Source organism: Manacus vitellinus, unplaced genomic scaffold (assembly GCF_001715985.3).
Source record: "Manacus vitellinus isolate BGI_N305 unplaced genomic scaffold, ASM171598v3 scaffold_3_pilon, whole genome shotgun sequence".
NCBI lineage: Eukaryota > Metazoa > Chordata > Aves > Passeriformes > Pipridae > Manacus > Manacus vitellinus.
The window spans coordinates 10538401-10555355 of record NW_021940535.1 but is presented as its reverse complement, the minus strand read 5'-3'; the positions used below and the strand labels follow the sequence as shown (position 1 = coordinate 10555355).

At 34.9% G+C, this 16955-nt stretch overlaps 1 protein-coding gene across 6 annotated transcripts in view; it reads left to right on the top strand.

Moving 5' to 3' along the window:
- Positions 1-16955, top strand: part of ULK4 (unc-51 like kinase 4) — a 219654-nt gene that overhangs the window by 80699 nt on the left and 122000 nt on the right. For all 6 annotated transcript variants that reach the window (XM_018075381.3, XM_029961913.1, XM_029961914.1 and 3 more), the window contains exons 26-30: positions 707-758; positions 850-944; positions 10115-10166; positions 10266-10410; positions 14924-15016. In XM_018075381.3, the coding sequence (XP_017930870.2) occupies positions 707-758; positions 850-944; positions 10115-10166; positions 10266-10410; positions 14924-15016 (437 nt within the window). The remainder of the gene's footprint in view (positions 1-706; positions 759-849; positions 945-10114; positions 10167-10265; positions 10411-14923; positions 15017-16955) is intronic.

Genomic DNA, 16955 nt, shown 5'->3' with positions numbered 1-16955 from the left:
TTCTGCTGAGAATTTTCCTTCCTTAGCAAATGTTAATAACATGGCTTTTGCATCCCCATGAAATAAACAGCTATGCATAGAAATGAAAGCAAAATAATAGTGAGTCTAATTGTAAAATATTTACTTAACCCAGATTATTAATATTGTCTTGCCCTGTTCCTTAAAATGGTTACTAATTTAGGTGATTATTTTATAGAAAGTTATATGCATTTTTTACGTGTTCTTCTGTGTGTAACTGTATCTATAATGTGTGCAGTATGCATGGAGATCAAAAAGATGGTACAAATAACAGAAAATTGCATTTTCTGAGGGGTCTTTGGTCATTTTAGTGAGTTATTTTGACATAGCCATTTCCAGGGTAGTTCAAAGTCTTCTAAGAAATTACAGTTTTCTGTTAAAAATAAAGACATTTCATTACTGTCTATTTAGCTGGAAATGTTATAATTCCTGATATTAGTCAGAGTAATAGTCCTTACTGTACTCCACATTTAAATGTCCAGCAGCATTACAGACTTGCAGAATTAGAACAGCTAGATCATTAGTACTTTCAGTCTTAATTAATTAATATGAAAATATTTCTATAGGTGCATTAACATTTTGTATTTACACAGTTCCTTAAAGAATTTCCTGTTGTAATTGTTCAGTGATTATGCTTCCTAATTTTTGTTCCTAAAGTGTTTTAACATAAACGCTGCTTCTTTTGTAGGAGTTCATCAGATCGATAGAATCAGGAGAAATAAACTTGGACAGAGCAATAGGTGAGGTAACCTATGATACTGCAGTACTTTAATATGCAGGTATTATAACGGTTGCATTTTATAAGGAAATATGATGGTTTTTTACCATTAGGGCAAGCTGCATCGGAAGAATTGATTAAGACTACTTTCTTGACCTTTGAAGCAGTAACAGAGCATCCCAGCTTGTTGACAATCCATCACTTGACTGTAAGTGTGGCAACAATTTAAATAGTTGCGGGCTAGCAGGCCTAATTCCATTTATAAATAGAATATTTTGAAGATCTAGAAACTGTTTAAAATACGGCTTAAAATGTATTGTGATTCTATTTGACAGGAAAAATACTTATTGTTTATAGAGAGATTTTCAAAGAAGCAGCAAGGCATTCAGACTCAGTTTACTGTATTTAGTTGGGAAATTAGAGCAAGAATTAGAAGGACTTAAACTTTAAAAGTAGTGTTCTTGATTCTGTAAGTCTTTCTTCAGCTTCAAAGCAAGTGTATTGCTATGTATTAGTGAAAATATCACCACTATATTTGTCATTATGCTTTTAACATAGCTTGGAAAGACCACCTCAGGATTGATCCTATTCCATCATATTCTTCCTGATGAGATCATCCATTTCAGTTATGGTGTTGAGGTTTTTTTGTTGTTGTTGCTGTTTGCTTGCTTTTTTAAGTGTAACAGATTTCTTACTCAAAAATTGCATTACAACTACCAAACCCACATGCTATAAGCTTCTTACATCACTAAGGTTTGTTTTCTTTGAAGTTTTTGGTTAAAAGATTCTACTGTTAGCTAAGCTAGCTGCAGAGAGAACAATTATGTCGTGAAACAGTTGTCAGGAAATCAGGAGGTCTGAATGTTTGAATCAGTGTTTGACAAATCATTGTAACCTATACCAATGCATTTCTGTGCCTGAATTCCCACTAAAAGTATAACCCACCATACTTAGTGGGATGACTATTTGATTCAAATTGAAATTTATGTGTTGTATTGGAATTAGGTTAAAGGCACACTCAATATAGCACTTACATGAAGAAAGGCATTGGCAAATAAATAAGAATGACAGATCTTAGGGATTGTGCTAAATAAGAATGGGTGGTCTTAGAAATTGACTATTTCTAGAAGTTGAATTCTATTTGATGTGCACATGTTTAGATTATAAAGTCTTAATAAGTGAAAATAGTAAAATTAATCCAAAATATAAATTCGAATTTAAATAAGTTCAATGGGTTTTTTTTCATTATGCTCACAAAAGAGTGTATTCAAGAAAATGATCCTTATGCAAAAAAGCAAACCAATTAATAGTCAGAGGAAAAATAGTACAGAACTGAACAGTTCAATTTACTTGAAACTAATATGACAAATAATGTCCTAGGAAGGAAATGTTAAGTGTAGGTGAAGTATGAATGCCTACTGATATCTCCCTACATGCCTGTCAGCCTGCCTCTCACTGTGTTATATCTGTATCATTCTAGAATCACCTCAATTTTAAAAAATAATTGCTTTACTTTTGTGGGTTATCAGTGTGTCTTGTAGTGACAGAAATATGTACCGTTTTTTGTGGGAGTCCATCAACATTTACTGAGATAACAATAGTGTGTGTCAGCACATTAAATAAAATTCCCCTACCTGTTTAAGTTTTAATGGTCTGGGGGGGGTTCCCTGGAATAGCACCAAGGAGATAGTTCCTCTTTACGATTCTGCACCAATCCCCACGTTCAGTAGAATGTTTTAGTGTTGCCAGAGAGTGGCTATTCTAGTCTCTGTTAAGTAACCTGTGGCTGGCAGTAGATGAGTTTTGAAGTATCTAGATTTCTGGGGAACAGTTTACTTCATCTCACGTGTTGGAAGTTTTAGATGTTTCTTTAAAATCCATATGAGCATATCAGTTACACAGCTAGAGATAAAACTTCCTCCCTGACCAGTGCTTGTCCAGTACTTCTGAGGCATACTACTTTTGTAGTTTCCTTGATTTACAATAGATGTAGATTTACATCCTTGTCAATGAACTGCTTTTTTTATTTTTAGAAAGTCTATTACTTCACTCACTCATTTTCATAAATAACAGTTCTTCGTAATTGAAAAGAGCCCTTCTGATACTCAGCAAATAATCATTCAGACTCAAACTAAAGTGGAGAAATCGCCTTGCATTTTCCATGTTAAATTCACGAAATTGTCCATCGTAATTAATAATCTCTAACCACATCTGCCACTAGTGGTGTGAACAGTAATTAGTTTAATACTATTTATGAAGTCTAGTGTGCTAATTATACTTGAATGTGCAGCATACATTACTTTAGAGGAAAGTGGTACTTCATCTTCTATGATGCATACAGACTATTTTTGGAATTGTTGTTACTCAGGGGATATCTTCTAATTGCTTATATGTGAGCATGACTGGAATCTATGAATATAAATGCCAGCATCCAGTAGAACTTTGTGCGTTTTTAAAATGTTGAAGCAAGACACGTTCAAGCTTCCAGATCAATATTTAAGTATAACAGTGGTTAATAGGAAACTCTTTCAGTGGAGAGAAATTTGAATCCTAGGCTAAGATCAGAAGATTGGATGCTCATTTCGACAAAGTTGGTTGCAAAGACAATTTTGGGGAGTGGGGCTGAGGAAAGGCCAAAACCTTCTTGAGAGGATGCATTTTTTTCTACAGTGACACTGCTTTAAAGTCTTTAACAAGAAATAAAATGCATTTTTAATGATGTTTAATTTAATAAAAAGTAAAGTTATATTAAGCAAGCAGAAACAGAAAGGTTTTCAGTTGAGTTCTGGTTTTAGTTTAGCTGCAATGGAAATTGTATAATTTAGCGGGAATTTAGGAGCAACATCTCAGGTTCTTTCCCACTTTGAAAAGCAAAGAATTGCTTGTTCTGGGTTTTAGTTCATGTTTGATTTGCCTTTATATTTGTACTTGGAACCAAGAAAAAAAAAATTAATTTTTTTGTGACCAAATTTCTGATTACCATCAACTTGAAGCCAGTTATTGAGGAGCTTCATTTCTGTTGGGAGTGACTGTATTAGATATGGCAAAGTGTGATAAAGTCAACAGAAATTAATTGAAAGTGCTCAAGTGAATGCCAGCAGTGAGCAGTAATTTCATTTTGCTTGCAGTTGTGTGCATTGTTACAAGATATAAAGACTAACAGTTTGTGTGACTGTGCAGTTTTTGACAGAACTAGATTTTCGGGTATGTGATTATAATGACGAAGGTCATCAAGAAGAGTCTCTACAGACTGGATTGAAATATAAACCCCAATTTCTCAAACTGGCGGAAGGCCAATTGCCTGTTTCCTCCACCTGCCTAAAATGGAAAAATATTTATTAAATTCAGATACTAAGTGTTATAATAATATTGTTTATCCAATTTTTGATAAATATTTAGATATAATTAAATTGAATAATTCTGTACTGACTGTATCATTTGCATTTTCCTTTTCTATGTTAAGTATATTTTTTTGCCTGAAAAAAAGCCATATGCTAATTCAGAGCACTTAGAGCAGTGATGAGGCTCACGATGGCAGGCGGTTCCTGTGGGAGTCCTTTCTATACTCTAACTAGCTCCCAAAAATGATTTGTGTAATGCACAGATGATCTTTTACCCGAAGCATGAAAGTTGTTATCTGGTTAAGGCAAAAGTTGTCAGCAGTGATTCTCTTCCTCAAGGTTTTAAAACTTATTTTATAAATCACGCTAAAATAAAAGCACCCCAAACATGATGAGTTGCTTGATAGGAAGTCAAGGGAAAAGCTATATGACATGGAAATCTACTGTTTGACAATATGAGAGTTATTAGTTTCACCAAAGATGACAACATAAGGGTTAGAAACTTCTGCAAGTGCTTTTTTCTTGATTCAACATCAGTGATGTTCTTCATCCACAGGCTGTTCTGATCTAACCACTGACACCTTAGTTTTGTCAATATAGGATATGACTATATGAACATATTGTACAGAATTTTTTCAACCACTTTCCCTTTTCAAGTAGATGAAAATTCTACACCCCATGTGGCTTTCTGTCCGTTAAACTAATCCAGATGACATGAGACTTTTTTGTGAAACCATTTCTCTACTAATTGACATACTGAGTCAGTCAATCAGTGCTGTCTCTTCCCAGAAGAAAAAAAACAACCCTCAATGAGGATTCTGAAGTTCTGAGGAATTTTAAATAAAAATTACACAAGTGTCATCCTTCTTCCCAATCCATTCTAACATGCATTAGATTATTTTTTCTATTATGTTCTGAGAGATTACTGGTGATATTAAAACATAAGGTGTATACTGTGCCACCAGCAAATGCTTTAAGAAACGTGAAAGCAGGACAATCTTAATTCCATAGTCACTTTCAGCAGTGCCTTTTTATGTGGAATTTTAATGAGAATAAATGTCAAGCTGCTGATGATGTAGCTCTGACACGTGACTGGAAAAAAGTTTTGGGAGCTGATGGTCTTCACTTTGGTATGTTCTGCTTTGAAGAAAGGATGAGAAGATATTTCTCAGTAGAATCACAGAGTATTTTGAGTTGGAAGGGACCCACAAGGATCATCAAGTCCAAGTCTTTATTGAATGGCCAGTGGTAAGTTAAACAAAAGCACACCAAAACAAACAAGATACCTCTAGAAAAATCTCTGAAAGTAATGAACATAGTTATTTGTGAATTTGGATACGATAGCTGCATATAATGAATAGCATAGTTTCTATATGTAAGCTTAATTCTGTGGTGTGATTTTCACTTGAGAACAGCATGGCTCTCAAATGGACCAGGCTTAAAGGCTACTTACCTTTTGTGTTCACCCAGTGTCAAGGCTTTGGTCTTAAACACTGATTTGAAGAGGTCTAAAACTTAGTTTTAATTAAGGGAACTATTTTGTTTGTTATTGGTAATGTTAATCATATTAAGGCAAGTTCTGTGGCCTTGAGAAGAGGGTTAATATGTCCATATAAACATTGCCTGAGTTATAGGGGATAATGGGTAACTTTGGTTATATGCTAGTTCATTAATACATGATGGTTGCATGTATACGTTCAATAGTTGAATTCATCCTTGCTGTGTAGCACAGGTGAATGGAATTTTAGTTCTCCACCTTCATTCTTAGGGGGTACCTCCCACTAAATAGGGATTAGTGTGTTGGATCCTTCCACTGTGAGCCCTTGCAGTGTTACAACTGCTTTATAGTGGGTACTTGTGGAGCCTGGACTTTGCTTGGTGAGGTTAAGTAAAGCTAAAGCAATGTTTGTTTCTAACAAAACTGGCACATATATTTAGGGTTCAGGACTCATGTCTGACATCTCCGGAACAGTGGAGACATGTAGAGAAGGACTGAAATTACAGTTCTCTCTTTCAAGCCCTTCCTAGTAGGTGATGAGTACTTCACTGCTCTGAAACTGTAGCTTGTCCCTCTTTCTTCTTTGAGGATTAAAGTAGCATGCAGACTCCAAAGATCTGGGGTTTGTACATAATAAAATAATGTTGAAAAGTGCATACAGCTTTTGCTGGGTGCTCATACCACATTAGTAGAGTTTTTCTCGCAGAAATTAGTGAACATTATGGAGACAGATGTTTTTGTTTCAGATAGAATACTTGAATTTCCAAAAAGGTTTTGACAAAGTCATGTACCAAAGACTTCATATCCATTAGTGGCCTTTCCCTCTTGCCCTCAAACAGATCAACTTCTAACTAGTTAAAATTTACTAAGTTGAGAATAGAGATCAGTTTTTAAAAATTTAGGTATTTTAAGAGTGTTGCCTTACAAAGATGTGTTGCAACATGTGCTACTTACAACTAATCCAGAAAAGGGAGGTGACTGAACTAACTGATGACACTAAATTATTCACATCAGTGAAAATTAAAACTGACAGAGAAGTTGCAGAAGGTTTCCAGATACATAGTGAAAGGAAAATAAAATTACATGCAATTCAATACTGATAAATGTCAAATAACGCACATGGGGGAAATAATTTCAACTGTGCTTCCACAGTGTCAAACTCTAAACTACTTGAAACTGTTCTGGAAATCTTTTAGCATCATTTTTCTGTGGAAATGATAGCTTTCTACTCAGCAGTAATCAGAAAGACAACTAGATTATTAGGAAGGACTAGTAAAAGATCAGACAAAAAAGTAGAAAAAAATCACTGTACCATGGTAATATCACGGTGCACTCAAGCCTCAAATACCGAATGCGGTTGTGGTCATTCACTCTGAAAGGGAGTGAAGCTTACCAAGAAAAAGTACAGGGTGATGATGCAAGGAGGGCCTGAGACAGTAAGACCTTCAGCTTGAAAATAAAAAATTCCAGAGTATTGTATTGCACATAGCCTGGGAAGGTTGATTCAGAAATAATTATTCATATTGTAAAATAAGAATATGTATCAAATTAGCTGCTTTAAAATAAACAAGGATGTGTTTTTTCATAAGGCAAAATTGAAGAGTAAAATTCAGTGCCATAGGTATTGCATGTGCTAAAATTATAAATACATTTAAGGTAGGATTGGACAAATATTTGGGAGAAAAGATTAAATGCAAAAATACAGGTACAACATCAGCATAGGAAGTCTCTTAACTCAAGAACTACTTTACTAGAAACTAGACTTGTGCTTTAAGCTTGGTCTATTTCTCCTACTCCTTTCTACTCCTTTCCAGTTGGCAGAAACAGGATTATCAGGTTTGAGCTATGTTTTTGTTTGGTCCTGTACTTACGTATTATAGTTTGAAGATGCGAATGTAGTGTGTATGGAAGTTTTAATATTTCATTGCAATTTTGGATACTGATGACAGCACAGTTATGACAGCACAGCTTTTGAATGCCATCATTACAGAGAAATACAGTGTTGGCTTTGGACAGTTAGGTATTGATCATGAACTGGATATCAGGCTATTTAAAAAGGTAGGAACTCTTATGATATACAGATATGAGCATATTCAACCTATCTAGTCTGTTTAGACTTAAACAAGAGTATTTCCCTTTTTTTGAGCAATCTTAGTGATAAAGACTGAAACAAAAAATCCTGTATCTGACTGTCTTCATGCATATATGGAGCTTTGATTCCACATAAACATCAGAAGCCATTTAAAAAAGAAGGAATGAGTGCGTGTTTGAGTATTCTTCTTTGCCAAAATACTAATACCATGCTTCTCTATGAATAAATGACCGACACATTTGTAGTTTACTGGTGAATTTATTAAAAATACTTTATGTACTATTACACTTCAGTTTATTTCATCTCAATAATTACTTGCAAAGTTCATATCTTGTTTACATATTTGTGTACACACTAGTAAAATGGAAAAATTAGTGAAAAAAACAGTGACCCAAATGGCATGGAGAGAAGATTAGGGCTGTGGAGTTAGGAAGTACCTGATTTAATGTTCATGTAAAATTGAATACATGATTTTCCCTTCAGCATATGCATTCTGATATGCTTTTGCATAACAAAATAATTTTTCATAGGATTAGTACTTTATTTAGTTGATCTCCCCACCACACTTAGCTGACATGAGGCAAACACCTGCCATGGGGAATTCATTTCTAAACAGTTTGTTTACCAAAATTGAGATTTTTGTTAGAAAAAGTTCAGAAAAATCTACTACAGTTATTTAAGATCTAAAGAATCTTCTTTACAATGACAGTTGAAAATACATTTATCTTAGAAAAGACTTATGACTGGATTAACTGCATTTGCTAATGTGGAAAGACTGCTGTTAATACTAGATTAAAGCGAAAGAAGATTTTAAGTTTTAGAAATTGGAGTTGCATCATACTGCTGTATCTTAATTGGTATAAGTCTAAGTCAATGCTCCTGCTGTTGAATGATTCGTAATATCCAAGGACCCTACATTGCTTCAGATAATCGAGAACTGCTTCTTTTCCTCTTTTCTGTCTCACGCCTTTAATTTACCACTTATGTGTGCCTCTTCATTTAAGAAGCACTGCAGTAGGTTGAACTGGTTTATTGGACTGAAAGATCTCAAATGCATACCTTTTTTTTTTCCTGCCTCACTGGTGTGCTATAACTGATACTTTGTCATTTGTAGAACAGCTCAGAAACTTGCATTAATGGAGTTGTTGGAATGCAGTGTACTTTTATTATTTAACTGAAAAGACCATGAAATATTTCAAAATCATGAAGTGTTACAAAAGTCACTACAGCTATGAGATATATTGTTATCTATACAGGTCTTGCTGTTTGTACTTGCAAGAGTAGTTTGACTTCATATCTCAAGCAGAATCCTTTTAACTCTTTTATTGAAAGTATGGAACAAAGGCATTTTGTAGTTTTTTTCGTAAGTGAAAAAAGCTAGAGTAAATGAGTCCCTTAATGTCAGGGATTAATTTAACAGAGTCCACCAACCAGCAATGAAATAGTTGCTAACTGCAGTTATTGCTGGCTAGAGGCTAACTTCATTTAGTGACCTTTTTCATATATACTTTCAGCTTCTGTAGATGTTTCCTATTAGTAGCTGCATACTTCTAGGGAAATTTTATCTTCTAGTATTAATTACTGAAGCAAAACACATGGGGGATTATAACACAGTCTTGTTGTGCCAAATTCTGTCCACAGTGTAGTGAGAATGTATGCAGCAATTTTGTTTGTATTAATAAATCCAAGGACAAGGTGTGCATCATTTTAACAAAGACTTAGCAATTCTTTTATAGAAAATACTAATAATACACTATTTTGTAACTGAACTATAGACTAGTTTGTCATCAGTTGATTTCCAATGGAGCAAAGCTGACTAGTCCTGTGACAGATGATGCATTTGTAACAATACCCTCATGGACAATAAAGAGTTGACTGGATTATATTTTTTCATAGTGCAAATCTTATGTATGTGAGTTTAAATTTTAGTGGAAAACTGTGTATTACCAGAATGGAAGAAGCTAAAATTTTTTCAAGAATCTGTATTAAGCTTAGGGATATTTAATTAAGAGGTAGTACATCTTTCCTGGTGTATCTTAATTCTATGCAGTTCTGGTTTAGAAGGATGTTTGATCTGAACTTTATTCAATGATTAGTTTATGGATTAAAGCATTGGGATTAAGATACTCTAATACTCTTTTTTCTTAATATCTTACATCTGCACTGAATTCTTTGTTTTAAATTCAAATTCCCTGTCAAAGAATTGTACCAATGTTACTGTTGTTTTCTATGTCAAAGTACATTAACGTCTCTAACTTATGGCAGTTTACCAGCGAAAAATTAACTTGGTGGCTTTGTAAGTGTGATTATGGATGAATATCCATGGTTATTCATCTCTTTGATTAAGGGCTCTAGCAGTGGAATAAACATGGATGATAGTGTATCTCTGTTCTATTTTTTTCATCTGTGAATAATCTAAGCCAGATCTTTTTGATTCTCTGTTTTAGGTTGAAGACCGCATCCTCCCACCACTGGTTTCTTTGGTCCACAGTCAGAATGGTAAGTATACGGGCACATCAGCTACAGTTTCCATGAATTCCACATTTTGTTGTAATTATGCTTCAGTGTGGTCACATTCTTGGCATCTTTATTTTCAAGTGGAATGGAGACTCTTCAGCTTGCGGTTGCTCTCAGAAACCACATCACTGCTTTTAAGCCACGAGGTCATGGATGAGGAGAAAGGGGAGAGCCTCAACTCAAACAGCAAGCTTCTGTCTCTCATTAGAGATTTATTGCTGCCTCAGTAAGTATAATATTGCTCCTGTAATGGGGAATAACTTGATACGCAATCCATTTTGACAGTGTATTTGTTTTAACTACCCTTTTTATGTTTAAATGGCAAAGCAAAAAGAGGAATCGCAGTTAACTGCTGCCAGAGTTCTCTGCCCAACATGTCCGCCTAGGTTTATTTAGGATTTTGACATGTACAACACAAACACAACTTCTGTGTGACACTCATTTCTGATACTGTGCCTCTGGCTGCTCTTGAAGCAAAGCAAGATTCCCCCTAGCTTTTGGGCTGTGATTTAAATACTACTCTTTGTTCTGCTAATAAAGCTAGAACAGTCTAACTACAACATCTTTTTGTCTGTTTTGGATATTGTGCTTTCATGTAAGATGTTCTGATATCATATGGAACAACAAATAACTTTTTGAAAAGGAGTAGTACATCAGGTATTAATCCTTCGTGGTTCACCCAGATGTAGCCTGGAAATTCATGTACAAGGGCTATGGTCAAATGAGGCCTCTCATTTCAGGCTGACTTGCAGGTGAGCACAAAGACAGCTTTCTGTGTTATGCTGACTGTGACCTGGTAACATCTGTGTGTAGAGGGAAAGAAAGCACGAACATGAAATGAGTACAGTAGTGATAAGTCATCATTCATATTTTATATTATTCTAATAATAGTACAGTGTATTTTCAAGTGTGGTTCTCAAAAGTGATGAATACTTAGCTGCCCTAAGTGAGAAAATTGTTCCCCCCCCTACATTCAATAGATGGCAGAAGGCTGGAGGAATGGATGCTGGATTATGATTAGAAACACAGTGCCTTCTCCAAATATGAGACTTGTTTCTTGCTAATTGAATAGTACTCTTACAGTTTGAGGATCAAAGTTTTATCCATGCAAGACATGTAAACTTTTCTTTATGACAGAGAGTTGGAAGGACATCTTAAGAGTTCTAGAGAGAAACTTTCACACCTTTCTTCACATTTTTTTCCTCTGGGAAATATAGAATGTATCAGTACAAATTAAAATGGCAGCTGGAAACATTACTTTTAAAATAGAGTATATGCATTATTAAAAGCTGTCAGGTAATTTTCTTCAGATAGGGAAAGAGGCCTGGAGTCAAGGGAGACGGTTTCCTTGCTCTGAAACTTGTCCTTGTCCATCTTGTCCTTGAAACATGTCGATCTCATACGATGTTTCTCATTGACCTGGAGGATGTGTGTTTGGAGGGGTGTGTCATGTTAATTACAACTAGAAGGAAAACAGCCAGTATAATCCTGTCTCGGAATTTATTAGCTCAGCTGGGTGGCAGGGCTTTTTGGTCTGAAAGTAAATATGATTTTATGTTGGGGACTGAACCTGTGCTATCTTTGCATGCGTTATGTTGTATGAAAGTATGAGAAAGGGTCTTGCAGCAGCTCAGAATCTTGGTTCCAGGCTTTAAGATTCAGTGTAACCTACTTGTAAAGATAATGTAAAGCTCTATCCCAAGAAGTATGGGTTACTTGAAAAGAGAGAACATTTGGAGGCTGAAGAGGTGTTTGCTGATATTTAGTCTTTCTGTTGCTGGGTAAAGGATGGGACAGAGTGGGACTCAGCTGGAAGACAGTCAGAAAAGGGGAGGTATGTGATGGCTATTTGTTCATGGGCAGTCTGTGTGGGAAAGTGGATATTTCAATCCCTTTTGAGCCTACTGAGAACTGAGAGCTGTTGAATATGGAAGGGAAGGACATCTGGGTTTAATATGTGATTTTTTTTGCTAAAGATTATAATCATACACATTTGTGTATATATTTCATTCCTATAAACATCTTCCTCAAATTAATTTGTTTAAATGTTAAACTGACCCTTGAAATAGAATGTGGCTCACTATGCATGAAATATAAATGGACTTCATTTTGAGATATATGCAGGAGTGCAGTGATTACCACTTTGTTCTCATCTTCTGCATCATCAATAAAATGGTAATTCCATTAAATATTTCTGCATTTATAGATTAGAAAGTTAGCTTCCTCATTGGGTTTTAATTGAATAGAATGAAATAGTGTCATAAAATTTCAGTTTACTGTACTGAAAGGTCATTCCCCTGAGCGTTTCATAACCAAAATGAAACTTGCAGCTATAGACAATGAATACGTGGCAAATGCTTTATATTCAGTTCTATTTAATTTTAATTCTTGATATTCCTAGTTCTATATAATTTGAAAATTGAGCCAGAACCAGCAAAATAGAGGAATGTGTAAATAAATTTTATTTCATTTGAAAGATTATGTAGCTTGTTCTTAGTAGACTGCTAAGCCATTTCTCCAAGTATGAAGTCCAAGAGACTTGATATAATGTTCACTCTTTTTTAAGATCTTAGAGGAGTCCATATTGCTAAATCTTTAGGTCTTTTTGTCATAATTGTTTATAGAAAAGATTGACAAAATTAACTCCCTACAGTGTAGTACCTGGAGTTTACAGTGTAGTACCTGGAGTTTATAGAACCCGTATAAAATGTCCTCTACTGTTACTAAACTGTTTTGTGTTTTGAAGTGGCAGTGCAATCATTTGATGACTCATTCATTTAATAAAGTATCTCAAGCACAGAGTATTTGCCCTTCAGAGAAGATTCATATATTCAAAGCTCCTATTGACCTTTAGTTAGGCAATGTGTTTATATTAATTGCCAAGACATTGACTCTAGTAATCTGTGTCTGAGTCACCTGATAGCATCTTTGCTTGCCTTGGAAGATTTAGTCATGGACTCTGCAAAAAAAATTGCAAATAGTACCATTATGTTTCATAGGAATATGTATTGCTCACACATAGGGCTTTTGGGATCAGTGTCTACTAATGCATTAGAGTATTTTCTTCTTTTATGAAGGAAGGGACTTTTTAATCACCAGTGAGAAATCATTTTCTTTGAGGAACTGGAATCTGTTATTTCTAAAAGGGAGATTTTAATCACTAAAGACATGAAGTCAACACTGACTTGTAGCCACTAGTTCAGTAGATGTGGTTTGCAACTCTACAGTAGTACCTTCAAGTTAGTGTGTAGTAGCCATGACACATTGCCCACAGGCTATGTAGGAATGTTAGTGCCTGGGAAGGAACTCCCACAGGTTACATCAAGACTGCACGGCTGGTGTGCTTCTCCCTCCTTGTCATAGACCAGATCGGAGACTTGGCTGGAAAGCACCTCATCTCCTTCTAGACTTCCTTCCAGCATAAATCAGAGTGCTGAGGTGTGGTGTGCCTGCAGAGAGGGGAAGAGCTAGCACACAGTAGAGTATGTCAGCACACAGGTGGTGGGAAGTGATCCAGATTCCTCGGTTCAGGCAGCACTAGGGATCTGAAGATGTGAAGTAAAATTCTCAGTGAATTGCATTACTCCACCCCCTCTCCCCATCAGAACACTGCAGTTTTTTTCTTTTTGTGGAAGCCTTTTTTTTACGTATAACCTACCACATTTTCCTACAAATCATCCTTTCATTTGTACTTGATTAATTCTTCATGGTTTTTCTTTTACAAATGAGATTTATACTTCCTATTCTATTACTTCCACATGTTTAGAGTAGCACTATTTGTAATGAAACACTGTGTTTTGACATAGCTGAGTCTGTGGTTTTCTATGCTTACATCTTTCTTACTTCCATCATTATATCCTATTGCCATCCAGATACATTTTGACACAATAAAATTAGCCCTGTTTGTCGAGAGGACGTCACTGGAATGTTAGTAGCAACAAGGTCCATTTTGCTTTTCAGTAACCTATTTTCCCTTATCAAGATCACCATGAGGTGATATTTGTAAATGTTTTGAAGAGGTTTTTCTTGTGGTTTTATTTTCACTGCCATAGCTCTCAGTAAACATTGTTTTGGAGTATGTTAATATTCTTCTGTTTTGTATTATTTGGGGAATGTAAGTATGCTGTGGTGAAAGCAATATTTTTTGAAATTTGAGATAAAATATAAAGCTCAATGTGAGTTTTTTGTTCAGTTTTGAGAAACATCACCATGTAGGCAAAATACAGAGCTTAATCATAAAAAAGTTGGTTGATGGTCTTCCTAAGCACCCAATAAATCTTCTTCATAATATTTTGATGCTCATTTTCTACTTGTCTCTGAAAGATTAAAGTATTTACTATAGATCAATAAGTCACATGCATGTAGACGAGATAAATGTTTTATAAATATATTTTAATATAATTCATAGATATAAAACATGTATGTGGTGTTATATATACAACCTGCATATATATATGCATATATACACACACAAGCATATATACTGTTACATATTTTATAATTATGTATCTCTCTCTAAAAATTTTATTAATGCTGCTTTTAAAGTTAATCTGATGATGGCTTTAAAATACAAGTATTGTTGCTTTGTACAATTCCAAACAACATTGTATTTCCATTGTGGTTATTATGAAGTTTGGAAATGGGAAATGACACATTTTTAGTATCAACTTTTTTGACAAGAATCTCTTGACCTTTTCTTTTCCTCACTGTTTCTGCCTCTTCTCCACCTTGCCTTTCAGGTATGAGCACATTCTGATGGCTCCGGACCCGGTACCACTGTATGCTCTGAAACTGTTGGTGGCCCTGACTGAGCACAGCCCTGCTTCTGTGAGGTGATACAACTACACATTCTATGTTGCTCTGGGTTCTTTCTGTTTCAATTTCTTTTTTCCTGTTAGGAAGTAGCAATAACAGATCTCACTATCATACTACTTTGACTACCACTTTGATTTAGAAAATTCCCGGAGAGTTTTTGTTATAGAACACAATCTTATGTCTTTTATGTCAATTTTATATGATCCTGGTTATTTTAACATGGATTTAGCCAATAATTCACTAGAGACAAATTATCATTAAAATCTAAAAGAAAGAAAACCCCAAAGCATTATCAAAATTTTTGTCTAGCTAAACATATTTGTAGCTAGGACAAAGGGGATGTATTTGTTAACGGTTTACAAGAGTCAATTAACTTGTAAGCTGGTCAGTTTTTCTGCAAATATAACTACCTTTTCAAAGTTCCTAAATATGGATTTTAACAATTGGTGTGGGTACCCTCAGTATGTTTAAAAGTATCTTAATATCTTTTCTTCTTGTTCCAAAGTTTACAGTGTGATGGGAAAAAAAAAAGTGGCATGGAACTTAAATAGTAATTAGGAAGCATCTCTCTGTCTTGCTGGATATGCCTAGAAAATCTGGTTGTTCTTGCAGTCACTGTTCTCTGTTTGTGGTGTCTGATGTGTTACAGCCAAGAGTTTACTGAACATTGTACTGTCTTGCTTTGATTGATTTAAATGAGCACAAGATAAAAAAAACATAAGGAAGGAAATTTAATTTGTTTTCCAACTTTTTATTACAGAAGAAGGAACATCATCTTTTAATCTTTTATGATGCTACTGGGAATGGTGCTTTAATACACTAAGTAGACTACAAATGAACTCGGAAATAGAGAGATTTAAAATATTTTGGATTGTATAGAATAGTTTTTATTGTAAAAAAGCTGTTTATGCTAATGCAGGATTTTATGTATTATAGAAACAAATAAAACAGTTATCCACTTTTAGAACTAACCCACAGATATTCTAATACTCTAAGAGTTATAAAGAATATTTCTGTATTTTGAGTGCTGATTATATTAGCAGCACATTTCCTCTCCCTGCTGAATTCTTTTTATTTGAGGAATCATATGTATTTGCCATTATGCTCAGCGTAGGTAGATTGTGGATGCACAGTGATCCTCATGGTCATCTGGCAGCAGACAGGAGTTCTTTTCTTAATATTATTAAAGAGCAGCTCTGGACATTCAATAAGCTATTAATAATCTTAAATACCAGTATATCTAGTTCTGTCATTTAAGGGCCGGCTACCAAATTCCAGATTAACCATCTGTAATTGTTCTGTTTTTCGCATGTCTTACTGGTCCTCTTCTTTACTTTCACTAAATCATTTGTTTGGCTAGGTTTCTGACGGAGTGCAGGTTATCCTTTGGTCTGTCTTCTTCCTGATTCTTTGGCTTCCCAAAAACTTTTGATGGAAGTAGCCAATGCTACATGACAGAGGTGAATAATATATTCATATTCATACAAACTGCTAGTGAACAGAGTGGAAACTAGGTAAATGCTGTAGGGAACACTATATCAAAATTGGTTCTGTTTTGGTTTGATGGCTAATTAATCAGTTCTCATGGAGCTCAGAATTACTAAAGGCATATGTTCTCTTTTGCCCCTTTCATTAGCCAGATGGAAAATATCTGAAAAAATTGTGATAGGAAGTAAATAAATAACACTGGACACAAATCCTGTGGGATTGAATTTGTTCTTTGTGGAAAAACTCTACTGCATTTTAGTACTGAAAAGAGTGATGTAAGTCAGTGCACTGAGTCTCTGTAGCTTCTCCAAGCTTACATTTTATCAATTCCTGGCTTTCAAGGATGGATGCTTTCTGCTGTAACTTTAAATGAATAAAAGTGGTGGTAACAAAACAATTATAAAATGACGAAATGTTAAATTAGTATTTACCTTACCGTTTCCTTGCCTTTCAAAAATATCTATAATT